The sequence below is a fragment of the Astatotilapia calliptera genome, chromosome 9 (genome assembly GCF_900246225.1).
Source record: "Astatotilapia calliptera chromosome 9, fAstCal1.2, whole genome shotgun sequence".
Taxonomy (NCBI): domain Eukaryota; kingdom Metazoa; phylum Chordata; class Actinopteri; order Cichliformes; family Cichlidae; genus Astatotilapia; species Astatotilapia calliptera.
In genome coordinates, this window is record NC_039310.1 from 17091893 (window position 1) to 17116744 (window position 24852).

At 41.8% G+C, this 24852-nt stretch overlaps 1 protein-coding gene and 1 long non-coding RNA gene across 2 annotated transcripts; both read right to left on the reverse strand.

Annotated features, from left to right (window-relative positions):
- Positions 1-10099: 10099 nt before the first annotated feature.
- bhlhe22 (basic helix-loop-helix family, member e22) lies at positions 10100-12279 on the reverse strand. Its single transcript, XM_026179525.1, has one exon. The coding sequence runs from the start codon at positions 12009-12011 to the stop codon at positions 11205-11207; it is 807 nt and encodes a 268-aa protein (XP_026035310.1). The 5' UTR covers positions 12012-12279; the 3' UTR covers positions 10100-11204.
- Positions 12280-17908: 5629 nt separating this feature from the next.
- LOC113028989 (uncharacterized) lies at positions 17909-21053 on the reverse strand. Its single transcript, XR_003273323.1, has 2 exons — positions 20802-21053; positions 17909-18723 (listed from the first exon to the last, which is right to left on the reverse strand). It is a non-coding gene; the product is annotated as an uncharacterized LOC113028989 (long non-coding RNA).
- Between the last annotated feature and the right edge of the window lie 3799 nt (positions 21054-24852).

Here is a 24852-nt window from a genome sequence, read left to right on the forward strand (position 1 = left end):
GCCGCATTACACAAGAACTGGACTGAAAATTATTTGCAGCAGGTCTTATGGAGTGATGAATCCAAAGTTTCTTCAGCATTATTGAAGCAGTGTAGTATCATCTCAACAGAGAGCGAAACAAAAGCCTGCCAACATCTAAAGAGGAGCTTTGAATGGGATTCAAGAACTCCAAAGAACTCTTCCTGAAGACTTCTTAAATTATAAGAAAGCTGCCTAAGAGAGTTCAGACTGTGCTGAAGAGTGAAAGTGTTTAAGGAAATTATTAACTTTTTCATTAGAATTGTTTTTGCCTTGTATTTGGTATTACCATTTGTGTTTATATGTTTCACTGCACCTATTTCCCATTTTCTTAGTAACATATAAATAAATGAGAGGTGATTAAGACTTAAGACTATCAGTATTTGGCATCAACAGCAAAGAAAATTTAAAGACCACTTTTTTTGGATTACATGTGCTTTTTTTTATATGAAGTTTATTAGTTTAGTTACCATCGATATGGAACCAGTTTTATTTATTTACACTTGTGCCAGTTCCAGCTTTTTGGCAGCACTGGCACCATGCTGGGGGTTTCCATGTTACCACTTTCTGTATATTTTAGTCAGACCAAAGAATTAGTGGGATTTGTATCTGTACATAACTTGGGTGACCCTCTTAGTTGTCCTCTGGCACTATTGTAAATATATATGGTCAAGAAATTTGGTCTGAATAACAGCTTTGATGGTTCTTTTTTATTCATCCAGCACAAAACAAAATAATTTGATCATGACCGAATCCCTGCCAAACTAATAACATTTGCATCAGCCCTAATGTACTTAGTGCTAATTTGTTGGCCTGCAGACACACCGAAGTCAGTCGCCAAACACAGTCAACACCTGCTTAACATCCACATGTTAGCATTGTTACCGTGAACCGGTTTGAATGCTCCCGTGACTTTAGCTTCAGCTAGTGCCTCACAGAGCAGCTCAGTTCTTGGACTTTACAAACCACGCAGGTAAACAGGTGTAGGGATTTTCCAGGCCGCTGGGAAGACACGTATATAAAAATACTTTTTATTTGAAGCCACTCCAACAAGCACCCCAGAAGCCGTAAACAGCGCGTGACAGGTGAGACCCATTAGGGTGATATTCTCCTTGAGTATTTAGCAGCCTGTTTTCACACAACTCATTATTCCTGATAAATTAGCTGGCTGATGATAGTGATATGTTGTAATTTGTAAATGAGTGGGGTGCACCTGTCAGTAAGGCTCATTTGCTAATAACGAGCATCCACTAAATAAGTAACAACCCTCCTAATTTCAGTTGACTCCTTTACCGTCTGCTTTGTATTATTTTGCCGTTTTCTTTTGCTGCAGATTGATTCCTTCTTTGAAAATGTGTTCCCAGTCAAGCCTCCGTCTCTCTTTGCTTCCTAGACTCACATGTGAATTATTCCAGTTCATTATTTGCTGAACTGGTATTGATGATCATTTCATATCCTTGATCATGTTGTTCGTTGCATTTTATTTTGCTTTTATTCATAAAAAGAGACAAAAAGATGATAGTCAGTGAAACATAAACATGGCAGTACACGTTGCTTTTTTTCTTGCAGAACTTCTTTTCTTTAGTACTGCAAATAAAGATTCATAAATATATTCAGGAAGGCTTACTACTCTGTCTCTGCGTGAAATATCGATATATATTTTTAAATATACCATCAGATAAACGGACTGACAGATATTTTTGCCTCAAATATGGTAAAAGTGTGCAAATCTTAAAACCTTAAGGGAAAAACGAGATAAAAGGAGCACCGAGGTTTGGTGACTGGTCACCCATTAAACGATATTACCCTGTTACTTTGCAAAGGCTTCCTCCTAATACAAGACAAGGGGGTATGTGACCTTCAGCTATTAAACCAGCCTGTTAATTGTCTAATAATAAAATGTTTTTATTGTACAAACCCTCTTTTAGTGTAATTGAATTTCTGCCTGCCTTTCGCTCATCTCACTTTTATTTCTGTCTTTTTTGCTGAGGCTGTGAATCCTCGCTATTACTGGTTATAATGACGGCATAGGAATTGGTTCTCCGGGATCGCCACATCTATCCTCCTCCTCACTCGTCTCCCCGCAAACTTTACATTTAAACCACTCTCATTACAGCGCAGATTACAGAGGCTTATTGGTCCTCATTAGAGCCCACTGATCCTTGGCTGGGCCCATGTCCTAACATCTTTTAATTAGCATTCTGGAAATCTAATCAATGTAATAACTCAGATTAATCTCCCCTTTTGCACTTATTTTCTCACACTCTTTTATTTCAGGAGGTTCTTGGCTCGAAGGCTCAAAGGCTGAGAGATTGTGGTCTGTTTTCTGAAGCTGCCAGGTGTGTGACATGAGAGTTAAGGAGACCTTGAAGTTTTTATATTTGAAGGGCGAACAGGATCATTTCATGGATTTGACTGAATTTATTGAGCTTTGATCAAACAAATTACACTTAAAATGCAAACTAGACCTCTCAAATGTAAATACAGATTGTTTTAAATGTATGTTTCTCTCCATATAAGGCTTGCAGTACTTTGGAAGGACATGAAAAGATTTAAATACCTGGTAGTGACAGATGTTGACAGTGGGCCATGAGTTTTTCCTCTAAATGTGCTGTAAAGCTTTCACTCCCCAGCCAGGCTCTGTGCTGTGATACGAAGTGAAAGCCAAGGCGGAGTTTGGCACTGGACGGCCATTTTGTGTCTGGTCTGATGCATGGTTTCACTGGGTGTCACTTTGGCTTCATATCACAGTCAGTGGTGGCGGCGAGCAAAGCTGCAGGTCTCATTAGAGCATGTTTACTGCTACAGTTGCAGGGAGTGCAGGAAAATAAAATAAAAAAAGCAAAACAGGGAAGAGTTTAAATGTTTATGAATGAAAATTCAGGTCCTGGATTATTAAATGATAATGTTGCTTTTAAAAGTGTAACACCTTAAAAATGAACACAAGAATACATTTCGTCTGGCCGTAATAAAGTAAAGGACAACTGCATTTAGGCCATCGTGACTGGCATCCAAGTAGGAGAAGTCCAGTGTCTGACAGCCCGGTACTCACACACCTTTGTGTACAGTAAAGCACCGTTTCTATGCCAGGTATCCAGGGCAGACATTTTGGCGCAGCTTTGACCATACAGACAAAGACGCCAGGGTGTGATGGGACACAGACCTGCCATTTCCCAGCAGCACTGGCATGCCTCTCACTGCAGAATGATGAATGGTTGCACACGCATGTTGCACATTTTCTCATGCTCCCTTATAACACATACACGCTCGATCACATGCACACTTGCAAAAGCCCCATAACAGCCCTCCTGGTCAAGTCAACGAGGCATTGCATCACACACATACACACTCTATCTCTCACACATACATATAGATGCACACACATGCAGACAGGCATCCTCACTGTAGTGCTGCAATATTCAGTGCCAGGTGTAGGAGGAAGGGGGAATAAGGTTGTGTTTATTAGCAGCTCCCTTGGTGTTCTCTAAATTGCCTTGTTTGCTCGGCACAAGCACACAAACAGATGCTGTCCTCTCTGCTCTGGGTAATTCTTGGGGGGTCTCTGGGTACTTACTGAAAGGCCTACCCGTACCACACAAGCAGTCTCGTATGTGGTGATGCATACGGTTCCTGCATGCAAACACACACACGTCAGACCAGTCGATATTAAAACAAACAAAACAACAACAAAAAACTACACATTTGTGTGGTAATTTTTGCACTGACATTCAGAAGTACAGTTTGATTTGTGCAAACAAGAAGACATTGTCTCTCCAGATAAGTAATTGCAGTATCGCCGTATAAGCAAATCTCTCTCTGTGCCTAACCTCGCAGTGGCACAATTTCACTCTTATTAAGAAAATCTGCATTTAGGAGGGACCAATGCTATCAGTCGAAATTAATCTGCTTTGACTGATCCTTAATGTGACCACAGTCATCGAGTAATTATTGTCTGGATGGCTGTGCACCAGGCTCATAACCGCCATCCTCCTTCTCCTCCTCCTCCTGCCCCCCACAAAAGGGGCTAGCCTTGGTGTGTGAATCCCTCAGCAGCGGGCTGGTTACAGTGGGTACGGCAGGCATGTCATTAAGCGCTTGATCAGTGAGTCGTGATTAGCCTGCCCTGTATTATTGTGATTAACGTCTATCCAGCGGACGACTGTCCCGTTGTCACCAGTGATACCATCTGAGATCCTGAGATTCTCGGGTGAAGGCCAGTGGAGGAACCTGGTAGTGTGGATACACAAATCTGTTCGCTTCAATGAAGGCTGCTCCTCTTAAATGCACACGCACCAAAAAAAACAAAACAACAAAAAACCCCACACACACCCTGTCAGTCACGAAAACGAATGCATTTAACGAGTGCAGCACTCTCTCCCCGTGCAGCTATGTTTTGTCTGTGTGTCTTCTCTGATTAGTTAACCCACTACCTCTTGTGCAGCTTGCATGCTCTATAGCATTTCCATCAGGCCACATGCCTTTTGTCTGCGTGCGCGCTGAAAGACAAAAACCTCCTCTTCCTATTGTGCTCCATTTCTCTCTTTCATCTCGTACTTCCTCGACCAACAAAGTCGATTTGACCACGGCTGATTATTGTAACGAAGGCAGTCCAAGAGAATATGCACATTCTCACTGTACGTCAGATTCGATCACAGCAAGGGGGGGAAGCCTCGCACTGACCCACGTCTCTTCCCCTCAGACAACTGGCTGCTTACACAGAGGGAGCTTTTGAGAACAGGCGCTGTGGACTGAACTGCAATCGAAGTCTCACTTATGCGGCGCTAAGGACACGGAAAGACAGTGGGAGGAAATTGTTTTAAATTAGGAATTGATATAAGAATGTGGCAAAAAGAAAAAGAAGAGGAAAACTAGTGCTAAACTGTGCCACACGAGAAACGGAGATCAGACTACTTCTCTTTTTGTGCATTTTAAAAGCAGCTAAATATATAAATACTTAATATAGTTCAGATGTATTCCCTGTAGCTTGGATTTCATGTTTTTTTTGTTTGTTTTTTTTAATTCCCAAAAGTTTCATTGAGCTTTTTCTTCACGAGCCCCTGTATGCGTGTTTCATTTCTTTGTAATTACTCACCTAAACCCAGACCCTCTTCTCGTGGCTCTTGTGCTTCCGCCGGTGGAAAAGAGTCAGTTTTGATTACAAAGTAAACGCTGCGGCATCAGACAGGGGGGTTACATGCTGATATGCATTCTATCAGGATGATTTATGCAAATTATGCACATTATTCCCGCAGGAATCTCTCTTCTGAAAGTGCCAGGATAAATTGCCGGAAATTAGCCATAAAATTCACTGTGCAGGGAGTGTGAGGTGAAGGCCGCCAAGGAGCCAAGGACATTGGGCCGCCATGGTTACGCTTGGCCTGGCCTGCCTCCCCCATGCTTGGCATTCATGGCTGTTAAAGACCTCTGCTCAGACAGATATACTGAAGCCTGGAGTGGCACTCAGCACATCAGGAAGATCAGCCAAGCAAGTGTTACACTAACGGCGGGGTTTCATGCTCTAGTAACGTGACAGATTTTTCAAAGGGAGGGAACGAGATTGTTGGTTTATTCTTCCCACGTTTTAGGCCGAAACCCACTTTGTAAATTCTTCTGTGTTCCTAGAAAGTGGCAGCGCGTTATCATTGAGTAGCTGGCCTCAGATCCAGTCACCGTTTGAACTGTTTTATGACTGAATTTATGCCTTTGTTTGCTATATAGCTGACCTTGCTCATAGTGCATCCTAATCTTCAGATTACACTCTAATCAGAAACCTGTTCAGCAATCAGGTGATGAATTGTTGTAGGAACAGCACATAAATAGGTGGTTGTCATTATCACAACACAGAATTGAGGTTGTATCAGGCAATGTCTTCTTTATAGCGCTACACACCTCCCTATTGGTCAGGCCTTTCATTTGTCTCGTGATCGGCGTGTGTATGGGAGGGAAACAAAGAAAAAGTGTGTGTGTACATTAAATGAGAAGCGAGTGACTCTCGGTGTTATTGTGTCTTCCTCGTGTCTTTATTTCAGTGTGAAAGCCAGAGTTAATGAATATGAGAAAATGGAGATGAAATCCACCTCGCCTTGGCTTTAATGAACCCTGAGAGGGTCACGATCTGCATATTGAGCAGGACGAGCAGGATCTGTCTCTCTCACAGGTGAAGTACACAAAAACCATTGCAGTTTCACGTTTTAGTTTAAATCCTTCACTCTTTTTAAGGTTTGCATCGACGTGGCTGAGTGCAGCCGAGCGTGGTGCTGTTAACATAATCCAGAGCGGCCGCTCGGGTCACTGTGAGTTCTCCATCCGCTCTAATCAAGCACATTATCTCGATGTTAAGGTCACATAAATGGAAAGTTCACAGCTGTCGGGGAAGCTTTGACCACTGCGCCACCGGAAGTTAGTTTTTGACGTTAAAACGATCGCGTAATCTGTAAATTCAATGAAAAATAAATTGTTTCTTTTATCAAGATGTGTGGATAACAAGTAATTTCTTAATAAAATCAACACGCGCATGGAAAGCACACCAAAGCTCAAAGTATATTTCAGGCAACGGCCCCATAAAACGGCATCAAATCGAGTGAATTGCCTCCCAACGGCGTTCATAATTTGATTTATTTGGCACAAATATTTGAACAATGAATGCACTTCACTTCATCGCCTGTTCTTGTTTGTTCAAGCCACAGAGTAAATTGTTTTTTGTCTTTTTTTTTTCTTCTGGAATAAACAACCTGTACAGCAACAAAGAGCCAGTGCTGTCCACAACAACAACACGGCCACCACCAAATTACTGTGCTCAGCCATGACATAGTTTAATCCCAGCGGAATAAAAGAACATCAGATTACGGCAGAAAGACAGAGCCATCGGTAAACAGGGATTAGGAGATTGGGGTTTTAATCTGATTAATATGGAGGCAGTTGGAATATTAGAGATGTTACTCAACTGTTGTATTCCAGATGAGGGGATAATCACACTTTGCTACGTCATTTATTGTGCCCTGTTAGAACTTTCAGAGCTAAACGAGCTGCCATATGTTTACCTGACCTCGAGGCTGCCTCCGAGATAAAAACATTTGCGATGTAATGAATTAGGAGCTCGTTAGGTGAGTGGGAAAACAGTTAGAAATATGCAGGAAATACTGAATGTTATTGCAGCGAAAGTGGTCTAAGTCGCCGTCAGTATTCTTTATATTTACAGATATAAAGCAGCTCAGAGTTACAACAAAGCATCTCTAAATAAAAACCTTTATTACAGTTAAACAGCTCCTTCAAGCATCAATGTTTAAATATTATAATAGGGATCGTTTCTGTTTTGAAAGGAAAGGCTTAGTTATAGCATTAATCTGTAAGATCCACACCTGGTCTTGTTCAGGGCAACCTTAAATCAAATGTGGTGTTTATCTTCCTGCACACAAAGAATGAGTAGATGGATTTGGACATTTTTTTAGCTCCTTAAAACAACCCTATTTGTGTTTTAAAGGTGGTAAGCATGTATTTAATTGTTGTAAAGATTTGGAAATATTCAGCAAGTTTGGACGGTTTAGCCTAAAAACTGCATTCAGTATTCCTTGTCTAATAAGCAAAGTTTCTAATAAAAGTGCTATTGGAAAGATTTGTAGCTGAAGTTCAGAAAAAGCTCAAGTAAATTTCTCGAATGTGATAATGGGCTCATCTACGAAGACTAGCTTCATATATCGGCCCTACAGTGCATCTGATAATGACGGTTTCACTGTTAAGAAGTTCAAATTTGTACTACTCAATGTAAGCAGTTTACCTCTTTAGCTTCACAGTTCTATTAGCCAGCATTGCGTGCACCAACAACATTATGCATTGCTATCAGTGGCCTGACAAAAATGAAGTACCGCCCAGCAGTTGATTTGGTGCCTCAACCAGTGCAGCACATATATCTTTATACACAGCGTGTGACACAGCATGGATGAATCCATTGTCAGAGTTTTGCCAGCTACTGATATGAAGGAGACATTTCAATTTGGCGTACTTATGTATATTTTTAATGTTTATCATCTTTAGCATACACAGCAGCTGCGTTATGAATGAGCGCCCTGCTGCCCACTGATATGGCAAATTGGACATTTTATAGTTTATGAAAGGGGTGGGTTTTTTTGTTATCTTCCAGTTTTATTCGTCAGTCCCGATTCCCACTGTAAATGCTTTAAAGACAGATGCAGCTTTATTAGGCTTTTGGATAAAAGCGATGCTCCCTATTATGACTTGGTTGGTGGCCACTTTAAAAAAAATGGATAAAAAAAGAAGAAGCTTGAAATCCTCCCATTTTTTTCTGTTTTCATGAGGCATCTTGGGGCTCTATCGCTGCCCGGCCCAGCTTAACATTTCAGGCACCCTTGTGTGTACATGACATTTCACCTACTTGTAAAAATGGCTGAAATACCAAGTATCTAGCAGACTTTTGATTATTCAGTTTCTTACTTTTTCTTATACAAACCTGCTCCTCATGTTTGCTCTAAAATTGTCCTCTGCCTTTACATTGATATTTTATGCTGTTGTCTGTTTTCCTTTGGATGTTGTGTTCTGTTTTATGCACCCATATGGCTCTCTCTCATCCCTGGGGAATCTCCTCTTATGGGCTAATGTGAATATTAGTATGGGTTAAATGCTCCACTCATTTATGCATTAATGCATATTGCATAATTAATATTTTTGTGAAGTCTCATTTTCAAACAGCAGCAGGGGGAGAAAAAAAAGCCTCATCTCTGTGTTCAAACTACAGTAAATAAATAAATAAAAGCTTAAATCCTGTAACGTGAGTTGCTGACAGGATTTTCACTCCAGAGCTGTTTTGATGTCTCCTGATTATTTCCAGTCTTGATTAAGGGCTCTTCTGTGAAGATTCAAGGCATTCAGGGGTGTGATGGGATTAAATGGGACACTGTAATGACCCTGTTGTCAGAATGGCTCATCATACAGACACAAAGCTTAGATCGGAGACTAGTAAAAATAAAAAAACAATAAATAAAAAAAATCAGAAACCAGCATTGTTAACACATTTTCATATTTGTTTGCTTCTATGTGGAAAAATGAGATAAAGATGCAGGCTTTTGGTTAAAATTATTAGGATAAAACATTGAGCATGTTACATTTAAAGAGGTTTTTGGTGTATGGCTCTGCAAGCTTGAAGCTTGTTTGACGATTTCAAATGAAAGCTGTGCCTAAAATATCACAGTATCCATCTACAACAGAAACATTTATTGGCAAGACGTTTGCTGTATTGAATTTAGTTGATTGTATTAAAAAGTTCGGGGAAATCTGTGGTGCGAAATGATCGGTGCTAATTCATGGTCTGAAATGTGAAGTCTGTGGCCTCTGTCCATGGTGCTGAAGCTTTCACGATATTTACCCTGCCTTTTAGGGGGGGGGGGGGGGGGGGGGGGAGATCGTGGAGATTTAATGCTAGATTGGCTTTACTGTTTCAAAAGCATTTCCTTATCAAATTGTTTTCGATGTGGACAGTGAAGTGAGGGGGACGAAGCTTGAGTCGATCGCGGAGCAGCTGATGGTTGCGTTCTAAGTAAAGACACCAAATTGCGGCAATGAAACAGTCTTAATTACATTTCTTAATCACAGTGTGGAGGTCTAATTGCCTTAACGATCTGTTTGATTATGCGAGGCCAGGTATTACTGCCGACAGTTTTCATACACACTTGTTTTCGCATTATCATATTATTACACACAGGCGTGGAAATTGTCTCAACATCCACAGTAAAGGTCATCAGAGTGTGTGGGGTTTTTTTTGTTTGTTTTTGGGGTTTGTTGTCTTTCTTTCTTTTCTCTTTCTTTTTTCTTTTAGTCCGTGGAGCACAAACATCTTAATGTTGCCCTGAACGTTCGCCCACCCACGTCTGGCCTTCGTTCCCAAGACTTAAGACAAGAAAAGTTACCGGTTTTGATGGAGCAGAAAATTGTTGAGCATTATTTCCCCTCTCTGCATGACACCTGGTGAGAATGCAGAGACTGACAAATGAGAGCTGCATCGCTCCTAGAACAGAGAGGCTCTAAAGTTATCCTTTTTAAAAAAAAAAAAATTAACCCCCCCCCCCCCCAAAAAAAATAAATAAAATAAAATAAAAATCAACAAGAACAATTAACAGTTAAAGGCAGCTCGCTCTGATTCCACGTGCGCTACACTTCACATGAATAATCAGATTTTCTTTTTCTGTTGTTCAAAATATTTTAATAAAGCTTTTCAACACTGAAATACATACAAACGGCCCTCCTCTGCTCTTATAATAACTAAGGTATCTACAATAATCCACAGCCCGACCTGACAACGCGAATAATCTGAAGACCTCAATCGTCATGTTTCAAAAGAAAACAAAAATACAAGAAAAAGAGAGACGACAATGTGCAATGCAAGCAAAAAATATCCATCATAGATATTCAAATGAATAAATTACAAAAGCACATCGAAACACGTGATAAGCTTCAATTCAGGATTTTAACAAAAAGAAATCTGGATGTTTATTATATGACAGTGCCCCCTCACCCCCAAAAAGAATTGCAATAGGCGTGCGCAACGATTAACAAGTGTCTAAAATTAGCACATAAACATCTGACTGATTCAACCTCTTAACTCGCTGTTTCGTTTGACTTTCCTTGCTCATAGCATTCCACTTGCTCAGCAGAAAAACTTCGTGAAAGCAGGCCTTAAACCAAAAAAAAAAAAAAAAAGAGGAAAAGTCTCTGACTTGAATGGAAAGAAAACCGTGAATAAATGAGAAAGCAGCAGAGAGTGAGTGTGGACCGCTTCGACAAGATGTCCATCTACTCAAGTGGAAAGAATCGCAAGTTGTCAGGTCACCCAAATTTCCAAAAGTGTCCATCACAGAGCAAGTGATCAACAACTCACTCAAATCAACACTTGCAGCCATTCTCACAGGCCCTACTGTACGTCTGTTTGGTCTTCACTGTCATTCATACCAGCACTTTAAGGATGATTTATATTCACAATCAAGTAATGTTTGAACAAAAAAAAGCGCGTTTTAATGCATTTAGTAAATATCATAAAAGTATTCGTCGCCATTACTTTTTCTTTCTTTTTTTCCTTTTTTGTCTCTAGCCTACTGACTTCACTGGTTTTCCTCTCCAAAAGTGTCCTTAAAAGTGGGTTCTTCTTTCTCGTGTGCTTCTCGGAGTCTTTGTCAGGCGCGTTAAGGCTTGTCAGTGCACTGTTTGCAGAGGCTGGAAGTGGCATTGTTGAACAGGGCACATTTATCGGGGCAGGAGGACCCGGCCACTCCGGTGGGGAAGGGGTATCCACCCGGTTGGTCGAACGCGCCCAAGCCGGGAGCTGCGAGGGCAGTGGTGGCCGGTATGGAAGCGGCAGAAATGGCTTGGCCCTGGTTGAGATACATCACTAGCCTCCTCATCTCTTCCAGCGCCTGTGACTGCATGAGGATGTAGTTTTTGGCGAGCAGCAAAGTGGCAATTTTGGAGAGTTTCCGCACTGACGGGCTGTGCGCGTAGGGGATGACCGCTCTGAGCTCATCCAGCGCGTCGTTCAGATCGTGCATCCGTCGTCTTTCTCTGGCATTGATGTTTAGCCTCAGTATTTTCTGCTCTTTGGTTTTCTTACCTCCTTCAGCTTTCCCTGCGCTCACCGTCCGCCCATCGCTGAGGAGGACCATGTCACACCTGCCGTCGCTGTCATCGTCGGGACTCTGCTCACCTCCGCTGCTCTCCGCTGCCGAGGTCCTGTTGGCACTCTCTCCGTACTTTACGCACAAAGATCCCGTCGGCAGACCCAGCGTCCCTCCTCTGCCTCCTGCCAGTCCTCCCGGTTGAATCGGGTCTGGCTCGGCCTGGTCAAAGCAGCTGATTGGTGACTGGCGGTCTCTGGCTGGTAGTTCGATGCCGGCCGACGATCTGAAAGGGTCCATTTTTTTAGTGGACACGGCGCTCAGAGTTTTGTGAAAAATGTCCCCTCCGCTTACGTTCAAGTTCATCCTCCTGTCCATAGCCTCGTGGATTCCGCGTCGTTGCAGGCTATGGTCTCTTCGGGAAACTCTTGACGCACGTCTCAGAGTTTCTTCCTCTGTTTGTCCTTCACGAGTTTAGTTGTGTGTCAGTGGTGAAGTTGCAGGCTCGCTCCACTTGTCAGCTGAGGTGTAGAGACGAGGAGGAGCCTCACGTAATAAGAGCCACTCTCTCCTGCCTCTCTCCCTTTCTGTGTCTGATTCACCTTCACCGGATCTCCACGATAACCCTGGTTACGCACAAGACGCTTCGGTCCTTTTTACATCATTATCTCGAGGCGGGTTATTAAAAAGGATTCGCCTATTGGGATACAGACACCCTCTCCCCCTGGCACTCACCACCCAATCACGTTAACGTTTTAATTATTGGTATTTAAAGGATGGCAAACAAAGCAGCATGCGCTCTGTCTCTCTTCTGTAATACGCTTTGGGTTCAAGATCTTTGCAAAGATCCCCCCCGATCATAAAATAGCCCGCTTCACTGATTTGGTTACGAGACATCAGTTTGTATCCTTTTCAAGAGTCGCAAATTAACCAACGTCTATAATCTTAAAGCTGTTTTAGCTCAGAGAGGAGATAATTTCGCTGATCTCTTACTGCTTTATTCAAATGAAAAGATATTGGCATAATGTTTTAATTCAATAATTTTTGTTGCTTTTTCGATTGTTCGCCCACTTAAGTTTAGTTTTATCACAATAAGTACAATTCTGGAGTACAATTGTACTCCAGAACAACACGAACCTTTTCATTTCACTGTTGTAGCGTTTATCTCACGTTGTGTCAGATTTCCCATGATAGATCTGCGGGCTTGCCAAGCTTTACCTGTGCTCATACTGCCATCTTGTGGATGGTATAGTGCAGTACAACCATACTGGAAAGTCAAACGTCATAGGTTTTATTCAGATAGAGCCCACGACCTCCTTTAGCATTTAAATCACGTGATTTCTTGCTTTAAAAAATCCTGATTTTTAACATTTGAATCTGTATTTCAAGACTTCAGATTGTAGTGCAGGGTTAAGGTTTTATAGTGGTGAAATAATGAGATAAAGAACGTTCCTTTTAAGCACCGAAGCAACCAAAATAAATTATGGGCTTGATTATAAACACTCAAAAGAAACAAGGAGATGCACACTGTTAAAGAAACATACTAGATATAACTTTTAAACTTTTAAAAAGTTTAAAAAGGTGCTTCAATGCTTGTTTTTTTGCAAGTGAAGATTAATTGTTTACCATTTAGAAACAATTTATACTAAGATGTCTGTAATCTGTTAATAGTTGCTAGGCAACATTACTTCTGATTGGGCCTGAGACTTATGTTTAGAGAGAATAACTGATCCTGTGAACCTTTGTCAACATGTTTGGAAGATATTAACTGACTCTGAGGAAGGGTCTAATCAAATTCACTGCTTTGCATGACTTCCAGCCCATTGAAAGTTTGATCTTAAATTGCACTTTGGTGAGTAATGTGGTTTAAAAGAGGTAACTGCAGGGTTATGGTGGGCTGGAGCTCAGCGTAGAGCTCCATAGTTTATATCTGAGCTAGGTTTCATTGCAGAGGGTACAGGCCTAAACTCCACAGGTGAAACTTAAGTTCATTGTAGCTCAGAGAAGCTCACAATGCAGCATGCAGCCTTCTCACAGACATTTCAGCTGCTAACAGTAATTTCTGCAATTACTCTCCACAAGAACTCATTTGTAGGTGCTCGTTTCAACGCCTTAAAGGACACACTCTTCCCCCTTCTTCTATCCAAGTAACCATGGTTATTTACCATGGCATGTCTGCTGCACACATTAAAGGTACCTTTAGCAGTGATTAGAGCTGACCACTGCTTTCAAACCGCAGTGAATGTGCCTTAATTCTTTTCGCCCTCTGGTTTGGTTTCTTGGCAGCTAAATATCAGTGGAAAAGTCTGTTCAGTGAGTCACCCACTGAAGATATTCCAGAAAGTCGTCTTGTTTTGAAATCATGTTTTTCCATTTGTGACATGGAGAGAAATGGAGTCAGAGAGTAGAAACATTTGAGATATTTTAATTTAAATAGTTGCGATGCCATTCTTCCCTGTTTTATTTCTTAGCTAGTCTGTAAAATCCATTTGCAGTCATGACTTCAAAAACAGTCTGAAAAGCATCTTAGCAAGTTCTGAGTTAACAGATACTGTGTTGACAGTATCTGGTCAGATGTAAAATGATTCATTACAAAGTATTATTGATAAATTTACTGGGATTTGTAGCTAGATCCTCAGAGTTAGAAACATTTATAGTAAAAGAATGAAATATCAGTCTCCATGTTTAAAGTAGACTCTAATTTTAATGTTAAGATGTGTTTTGTTCTCTAAAAATGACATCGTTTGGCCTTTGTTATGTTCATATCTTTCATATAAGTACTACTAAATCTCCCTTTAGTTACTGTAAAGAATTATACAAACTGGTAATTAAAGTCAGAATCCTCTCTTTGCAACAGCATCACAAGCGCTGAAATTGTTCCACACGTTCAAGGTCAGCGTTTTAGCTCTTTCCGAACATATTTTAATTTGCTTATGTCTCTCTTGGGTGGGGGGGGGGGGGGGAATAGTTGGGGAGTTATGATCTAAGAAGTGGCAAAGACAGTCACTTTATTCTGAGATGGCAAGAGAACACCTTCATGGCCAATCAGGTCCGGCTAATGAGATAAGATGGGTGAGGACGGTGGCACAGCCATTACAGTCACAGTACGTCAGCACTTTGGTAATGAGGAGACCATGAAGGCAAAACTGTCGAAGAAAAGGATTTCTGCTGGGACAAAAGAGAAGTTTAGATGCTGAAAAGTAAAAACAAAAACACATAGACGGATTAAACTGACTCATTTTTCAAGCAGAGTTGTTAAGAAGAAGGGGGAGCCTTTCCAATGTAGTAATGATCATTTTTGCCTTATATTATTGTAAAATATCTTTGAGACTTGGACTGTTTCTCAGACAAAACTGTGCATTTGGAGCTTGTTGTAGGACTGCAACACTTGGAACTATTCCAGACATAAATCCACGTTTTATAATCCAGGTCAGACACATTATTTATAGAAGTATATCTAGTTTTTTATGTTCTGCCATTGACACACTTTGACTCCATTAAATATAATTTGAATTGTTGCTTTTAAAAACAGACAAACAAATACATTAACAAAATGCTCATAAATGATTTATTTATTTATTTTTTTTTTTTGCTTTTATCTCCTGAAATCACGTTTTTCTAAATGCAATTTACCAACACTCATAATATCATCTGTTTTCTCCTCTGTCCTCATTTAAAAAGGTGTATTGGTGACTCTTCATGGAAGCTTCACTGCAGAATGATGCATGTTTCAGAATTTAACACATGCAGCTTGCTTTGGAGCAAGGTTATTATAGTTGACTAAAAACAAAGGTTATTGTAGTTAACTAAATATAAACTGAAAACTAAAACTACATGTGTGAAGGAACATTTTAGTTAACTAAACGGTTGCCGTACAGCAAGAAGGTTCTGGTTCGTCTCCACCTTCCACCTTCATGTGTGGAGTTTGCATGTTCTCCCTGTGATTGTGTGAGTTCTCTTTGAGTATTTCCCACAGTCCAGTGTGAGTGTGAATGGTTATTTGTCTCTCTGTGTTGCTGCGACATTTCCAGGTTTTACTTTTGTCCTATGGTAACTAGGATGGGATCCCCCACCCACCTGCCCAGCCCACAACCCTGAATTGGATAAGCAAAAGAGAATGGATGGATAGAAAAAAACATGGAGGAAAAATCCTTAGGTTTTTGTTTGTTTGTTTTGTTTTAGAACAAAACTTGTTTGATGAGGCATTGATCGACATGTTTATTTTTATTTTTTTCACTCTTTTTAAAAAAATTTTTTTAATCTGTGGTGTTTTATCTTTTTTTTTAATGTGTTCTTATTTCTTTACATTGACCCTTGTATTGCTGGAATTCCTGTTTGTTACAAGCCAAACAACACTGATCTATTTCTCCATTATTTCAATAATGGAAGAGCTCGTAGTGCCATTTTCAAGCTTTCCAACCACGCTGAGCTTTTTATGGAAATAATTTTAAAAAAAACAAAAACAAAAAAAACCCGATATCACCCCAAAAAAATATCACTCAAAAGAGAGCCTGTTTATAAACATGCCTTCAGGGGATCTTTAAGAATTTGCTCTTTACTAAATCTTGTATGTGCTGTTTAACAGCATTTATCAATTTCCGCCACAAGAGGGCAGCAGAGTTCTTCTGACGTCCTGAGCAGCCCGTGCAGGAGGAGCTGAAGGCAAAGCAGGAGCATGATGAACATGCTTTATGGCAGCCTCATGGATTTCATTCAACTTTGAAGATTTTGGTTATCAGTAGAAACCAGACTCCAGGGCTGCTGAGTTCAGATATGAAATTTCAATTTTGTAATGTGGTTCCCTGCACTGAGACCCACCAGTGTACCAAATACATGACACGGCAGGCAGACTGCTCTTTTTTAATTCATGAGGCGACCGAGTTGTAGTTTCATTTGTAATGATATTAACCACCCGAGCAGGTGGATGTTAGAGCGGACTTCTTAAACTGTCAGTCCCCCTCCTTAACCACTCAGCTGATTTTAAACACTACGGCAACCGATCATGCGCACTGTGGAATCCGTTGACTGTACTTAGAGATTCAGTTTATGCTTACGCTGATCCAGATATGTTTCTCTGGAAGACTTAAAGGAAATAAACTGATGATTTGGTGAAATGACTTTTATGTGCTCCCCTCCCCACTTTAGCCAGGCCCCGCTTATCCTTCTATCTACATGAAGCGCACAGACTCATGTCATTAATTAAGATCTGATTATTTTCTGTCGGTGTGTGCAACATGGAGCCAATCATCTGAATGAAAAACAGAAATGCGTCCAGATAAATAAATAAATACTCTAACATGAGTCGTACTAAATGAAGCCCCACTGATCTTTAACTGTCCGGAAGAGAGAGTCTCCATTACGGTTTGATATTGCGTGCGGACGCCACCAGGCGACACACTAAGATCGAAGGATGTTATTTCATCCAGCGGAAATGCCACAAGACTCTCACAGTTAGTGGTCTGCATTCATCTGCTTGAGCCAATGATTTTGGTGAAGCACATTTTAAAAACCTGATATTCGTTTAAAGTCCATGCGAGTGTTTAAGCCACACGCTCCACGGTCGTCCTCCTCATTTACATTCCGCAAAGGCACCACGCGTACTTATGGAAATTAATATGCAGATCCAATAAATCATGGTTTATTATCCTTGTCACGCGAGGCTCTATATGGTTTTTGTGGGGGGAGGGGGTTAGAACCTCTTTACTGTGATAATTGTCATTTGTACAAAATATTTTTTTTTCCTCTAAGCAAGTTTTAGGGGGGAAATGGGTCGCTGATAAATTCGTGCGACGATGATTAGAAGTAAAAATGTGTGGGGATGTTTTTATGCTATTTTTTAGAACCGAATGAGCTCAACGGTAATGCCAGCCGTCACTCCATTTGCAGATTTTCACGAATTTCCACACTTAGAATAAATTAATAAGTAAATATATGTACATAAAGAACATTTGAGGTGCCTGCAAAATGCAAGAATGTCGAAATTTCTTCTAACGCAGTTGCTTGCGTTTCTACGTCGAGGAGTCCGGACTGCATTCCTGCACTACAGAGAAGAAGTTGAGCCATTTCCGCTTTTCCACCGGCGGGCAAGTGAAACAAAAGGCTGATCGGTGGCGCGCAGATTTCAGCACCACAGAGGGTGGACAGCGCTCCGGGTAGCCTATGTGAGGATGGACAGCTCCCACCGACACACACACACACACACACACACACACACACACACACACACACACACACACACACTGGAGCAAATATGTTCATATAAATAAAGAGCTTTCAAATATTGTATTTTGTTTATTGTTAAATGCAGGAGGAAAAGAGACAGCACACGAATGACGGCACACGAATTACAGTTTGAAACACAAGAGCAAAAGTTCAGTGTGAGAACGCCACCAGTATAGTTTTAATAACATTATAGGCTATCTATCTTTTTTTTCTTAAAAAAATAAATCTGCAACTTTAAACTTTTGATTTCTGGGGTGTGCAGATCGGAGAAGATAGGAAGATCATCTCTTGGCATTCACCGCGTGCCTTAATTGTAAGACATTAAATCAAGGTCCGCTGTGAACACGGAGAGACACAACCCGCTCATCTGTGTGTGTTTGCGCGTGTGTGTGTGTCCGTCCACCAGCTGCATCCACTCTACTGTGGGAAAAGGGCAGACACCTCCAAACCTTTGCGTAAAACCTGTTACGACAAATAATAATCAGTCTTTATTTCTGCAGCCTCCGAGGCCTCTGACGTGTAACTAAAGATGTTTTTGGGATGTCAAGTTTGGCCAAAAATGTAAAGATTTTTTTTTTTAAATCCAAAGCATCCCGTATGCATCAAAAGAGATCAGATCCTCTCCCGGTGATTGTACAGGCCTACCTTAGAGTGTGTGTGTGAGCGGGGGAAAAACATTCAGCTGGAGAAAAAAAAAGAGGTTAAGTTACAGGACTTTAACGCAGAACAGCCAGTTTGGAGGCAAAGTGATTATACGTCCCAGACCGCTTTAGCAGTCAAAAATGACTTGATCCGTGTCCGTCGACTGCTTTTTGTCCAAAACCGAGGAAGGCATTAAAAAAAAATCCTCCATTATCCCATAGTGCACCTAAGGAAAAAGAAAACACAAATGCGTCATATTGAATTGCAAATGACAAATTCTCATATTCCACATTGACCTGTTCAGAAACATCACTCGGCGTCCAAAAAAGGAGGAAAAAGGTCCGCGTGCAAAATATTGATTTTCCTATAGCCTCATAACGCCCTCCTCACATCATCTATAGATACACGCACACACAAACGCCTGCAGCCTCTCTTTGCGGGTCACAGGTTAAAATTGCCGCAAATCGCAAACCGGGCAGCCGAAGAACCCCGAGAAACTGCCGGTGTCCTGAGCGCATCGGTGCGCACTGTGCGCGCGCGTCCATCCGTAGCAAACGCACCGGGACATCGAGACCGAGCTGATCCCGGCGCGGGCACCACCTAAATGGGACTGATCTCTCTCCGTCCGGTCTTTTCCTCTGACTTTGGGATTAATGGTGCTCCAGCCAAACAAATGAGGCATCTGCCTTCAGCACAAGAGGATTGGGATGAAAGGGGGGGGGGGGGGGGTGCTGACGTCACCAGGCAAACAGATGTTCCTCTATATTACCCAGCGTCCTCCTCATCGCTGCCCCGTGTCCTTGAAACTAGGAGGGAAATTGACGACTTCCCAATCCGAGAATTAACGTTTATCGCCGACATGTGTTAATAGTTCTGCTGCTGGTTGGTGTGTGTGTTTGCGTTGGTGCGTGCATGCGGATGTGCGCGTGCTGGCAGAGGAAATGCCAACAATGGTCTAGCAAATTGTGAAGCCCCAAATCTGGCATTGGCTGTGATCAGTTATGCAACATTGCACTATTCAAAAAAAAAAAGAAAAGAAAAGAAGAGAGAACACACGTGTACCTACACTCACACATAGACCCACACTCACGTGGGCATGCGCACACGCACTCCCTGCACACAGTAACGATGGAGAGATGCTTGTGTCATTCTGATCGCGCCGCTTGACGTGAGTTTGACAAGTGCTGCATTTAGCTTCTGGTGATGAGCTGCAGCTGATTTTTACTCCCTCAAAATATTATTATTATTTTTAATCAGTGACGTTCACTAAACTGCAAGGTGCATTATGCGTGCTATGGCCAGATTATATAACGCGCACGCTGAATGTAACGGGAAAGTGGCTCAGACGTGCATAAATGCGAATTCCTCTCCTGTCGAATGCTTCAACTGAGTGGGAAACTGACAGAGATCCTAGAATCTGTGCAATTCAGCTATAACCCGGTGAAATCTGCAGCGATGCAGACTTCACGGAGCACACGGTGATTTGCATATCTTGTAAACTAGAGCGAAAGCAGCTTAAATTCAACCCAAGTCACTGCTGTTTATGAGTAAGAGTCGCATCGGACACCTGCCCACAACTGTGAGGATCTCCTGAGCTCAGCGTTTAAAAAAAAAAAAAAATTACGGCTCCTGTTTTACAGTTAAAGAGCGCGCGCACACACAAAAAGCACCGTGGAGTGGGAAAGAGAAGGCGCAGGCTCGTAGATTGTAGGCTAATTGCAATGCATCACCCACTCGCTGGAACACAGAGGAGAGGGATACAGAAACAAAGGGAATCGCCATTTTAGACGGAAACGTCCCTATCCCCTGAAAACAGTCCGACTCTCGCGTCGACCCCTGTTTGGAGCTCCATCGCGACTTGTCAGCAAATCACCATATTTCACCAGTTCTTCTCTCTCTCCCTCTCCCTCTCTCGCCTCCCAGAAGAAAATGACCCCTATTGTCCTCACGCGCCGTGCAACGAACAAACGATGAGGCTCAGATATCCTCCGTCCTCTTCCCCCTTCTGAACAATCATGAAACCATAAAAACAAATCCCGCTCGTTAAGCCTGCTCGGCTTTTTCTAACGTCTTTACTCATCCTTTTTTTTAAACTAGTAGTGGATTTTTCCCTGAAGCCCGCAATAACAATGGCAAGTGCAGCGTGCACAGGGACCCGTTATCTGCACGGAGAACGATCGCCATCCGTTTTATTCTCTTAAAACGCACGCGTTACCAACGGCGGGAGCAAAAAGACGCAAATCAGCTCATCAATAATTGCTCAAAGGCTTGATTATAAAGCAAACGCCGGCGGAAAATACTCACCGTGGAAATGGTCCACGCCATATGGTGGATCCCAAGCACACCGTGCGCTCTGCTCGTATTTATCCGTGCCCTGCTGTTTCTTTCACTTCATCTGAGCGTTATTACTTCACCGCAGCTCTAGGCAGTCGCTGTGTATTCCCGGTTTCTCTCGGCGTGTAGCAGCGAACGAGCAAAGACTCCGTGTGGCGAGAAGCTGACGCTACCAGTGAGAGCGACGCTGTAGCCTCTGCAAAGCATGGCTGCGCTTTCTCGCTTTTTTTTTCAAAAAGAGGGCAGGTCGCTCTGTGCATTACAATGAGTAAAATCTCTCTCTCTCTCTCTCTCTCTCTCTCTCTCTCTCTCTCTCTCCTCTCACATGCCCGCGCACAACACGCGTTTATCCATACAAATGCGCGCTCGCTCGCAGACACTCAAATATGCGCGTTCTGGAAGTTCTATATATCCAGTGATTTAAAGCGATCATTTATCTGATTTGCTCATTATCATTATTATTATTATTATCATTATTATACACGTCAGACTGCGTTTCAGTGGGGATTTTAGCAGCATGTTGTAGTTTATGTGGTCTATACGTGGGAATAACTGCTCTATAATCTGGTGAAGCCTGACGGTAGGACTGTGTAGTCTGGTCGCCTTCTTGCCGGCCACAATTAATCATGTTTAACGCCATTTGTCTTGAGAGGTTCATTTCAGTTTCACGCATCAGGCCACCGGTTTTGCAACTCAATTTCTATAGGCTGTTAGTTCAATTGTGTGTTGTCTCTGCATAGATTAAATGAGGAATATTTTAAGCTGGGGAGGGGGGGGGGGCTGTTGTCTCTGTAAATAGACCCATAAAACTTGTTTTGCTGTTAAAGGCCTGTAAATAAAGTTAAGCGTTTTCTTTACACGCATTTTCTTTCTTTCTTGTATTTCTTTCCTTTTCTTACGGCCTCTTCCTTTACCACACGTAACTTCTGACATGCAAAGGCGTAGCTTCCTTTTAGGGAGTCTTGCTTGTGCATTCAAAATTGGAGCAGTAATTGATTGAAGCAAGTGGCAGTCCTGCACTGCTCGTTTGTGTCCCCTTCACTCCCTGCCGTGATTGACTTCCAGGCAAAGATCCAATCGAAACGGATGATGTCATTAGAGTAACCTTGCTAACCCTGTGGCCCAGGCGCAATAATGCCCGCTTTACCTCCAACTTATTAACGTATATCTGACTCCAGCGTTAAAATCACCCCACAGGTGTTATTCACGCGCTGTTTCTTCGAGTTCTTTCCTTTCTGTCATCTCGTCCTCCTCCGAGCATCCATCCTCTGTCTCACAGTTTCCCTCCGTTACCGTTTCATTGTTTCACTCTGTTACAGTGTTGGCCTTTGACGGCTGCAAGAATCCAGTCAGTGCAATGATGCAACGTTCACCCAAGTTGTGATGCAACTCGGGTGAACATACCACTGAGAGCGTTAACGTTTTGTCAACATTTTTCTTCTTCATTTAAAGCGTTAGAGGAGAAATTCTGTTCAGGCTTGCATCAGGCGACATATAGGGAAGTTTGAAAGCTGCTTTTTCTCTGGCAGAGGGAGGAGGTAGAGGGGTGTAAGGCTATTGTTCCCGCTGAATCAATGGAAGCTGCGGGGCGACATGCAGCGGTGCGCACATGAATGGCAGGGCTCTGGGATGTGTGTGGGTCAGTGGCCCGGGGTCTCCGTCCCAAAGCCCCTTTCCCAGCGCCTCACAATGAACCTGCGCAAGGTCGGGGCTCCTAGGGGTCACAGGCCAACCCCTTTTGTCCCTCACTTCAAAACACATAGCCTAAACATTTATTAATCAAGAGGCAGCCGGTGGGCCTCTCTTTTGAGAAAAAAAGGGGGTTGAGAGGAAGGGGGGGGGGGGCGTCAAGGGGGGGAAAGAAGTAGGGAGGAAACAGAAAGAAATAACTTGTGGCTGCAGTTGCAAATTCCATCATTTGGACAGAGGTGGAAGTTTGTAAAAGTTGTGGGCTAATGGTAGAAGTTGGGACTCCGCGCAGAAGGCGGATGGGAACTCACGGACAGCAGGATTTGGACTTCTTATCGAACCGAACCTGTTTGTTTCGCACTTCTGCTGGATTTGCGATCAACACGTCCGGATAGGGATTTCTGTCGCACACCGACACGTTGTTCTGGACTCGAGAAGAACAAAAGAGAGTACAACAGAAATATAAACCGATCTGCGTGAAGTAAGGGAGTCGCATAATCGCCGTGACAGCCGTTCTTTAACGTCAAAACACAGAGAAACTGCCGCATCGAAACGCCCTTTGCGTGCGCAGCGTTCTGCACACGGAGCCTATGGGAACAAGTGCCACAACAACAACAACAACAAAACTAGATGTAAGGCGACATCGAAATGCGGTCTGTGCTGTGCGTCTTCGATCGAGGCTGCTGTCTAAGCCGACAAAAAAAAATCTGAAGCAGGCCTTCCTCTGCAGCATGGCCACATCAACCGTACCTGTGTGAGAATGTCCTGACAACCACATTCATTTTACTCAAGATCAAACTATATGTGACCCTATGGAGTAAAATTAGTTAATTAACTAATTAAAAAAACAACAACAACAACAACAACAAGATATTAATTTCATTTCAAACCTGTGTGGCATGCGTGAGCATTAAAAGCTCCCAAATAAGCGTCGGTGTTGTTGGTCTTTTATTTTTGGCAGTCAGTGAAACGAATTGGAAGTCAGGTCGAAACGCGAACGTGCTGTCTGTAGGAAAGTGTGTGCAGGGTCGCTGTGAGCTATGTGCTCTGCAGTAGTAAACGTTGTAGTTGCATCAGTTTTAACCAAACTGAGATGCCTTGGTAACCGTTGCCTTTCTATCAGTCTCCCCTCCCTTTTAATTATTTTTTTTTTTTTTTTGTATCATGCATCAGGCCTTACCCCAACATCACACAGCCTACACAGTGGGGCTCATTTTGTGCTACAGTTTACTCCATAAAATCTATGCAGACTTGGTTTAATATGCTTATAATTTTTGTCTTATTTTTTTTAGCATATTAGTTCTAGTAAAAAATGTTATAACACAATAGTTAAACTGTAGTTAATATTTTATTTTATATATTTTTTGGTGGGGATATTATTATCCATGCTTTGATTTTGCTGATCAATGCCAAGTTATTTTTAAACCCAAGTTCAAATTTGTTGCATATTTTTATGTGTTAAAATGTGTGGCAGTATCATTCACTTAACAGATTCTGATGTATTTCCAAATGGCTTTTGTAATTTCTCAAAATTGATATTAAATCAAGTTAGGAGCAATCACAGCTGTCCTCAATGATCTTGTGAGGAAGCGGGGAAGAAAAAAAGGCATTTATTTTGGTTTTCTGGCTTAAATTAAAAGATGCCCAATCTGTGATGGCACATAAGCAACATAGGCAGGTAAACATACCTGCAGTACCACATAAGAAAGAGGGGGCATACTGTGCATTTCCACAATGTGAGTGGAAATATGGAGAATATTTAGCAGTGGTAGTGAGACATTGTGCGCCTTCGGTAGAGACAATTTCTTGCTGTTACTTTACATTCAAAAATCATCCACGGGATGTCTATAAAGATGCAAACCGCTGTGTGGATTTATTATTGCCTTTGGAATATGTTTATTCTTTAAAAAATGTTTATTAAAAAATAATAAATACACAGTATTCAAATTATTCAAATTGTCCTTTTGTAAGTGGCTTAAAAAAGTGCACAAACACACACATTTCACCATGTGTTTCTACAACCTATATAAAAACATTTATATTATAAAATGCATATATGTGGCTGTTCTGAGTCCTTACAGATGTCATTAGTAGGTTGTTACGAACAAAATAGTTAACTATTAAATTTTAGTAAGCTCCACATATTTTTGTATTGTGCTTTTTCATCACAGATGCTTATTTTCTGACATCTCTATGTGTTCAGTCATCAGAAATTATAGAAACTTTTCAACATCCAGTGTGTTTAAAAAAAAAAAAAAAAAAAAGACTATATGGGTTACAGCGTTATATGTGCCACCAGTCCTGACCTGCAATGAGCAGACTCCAGAATTAG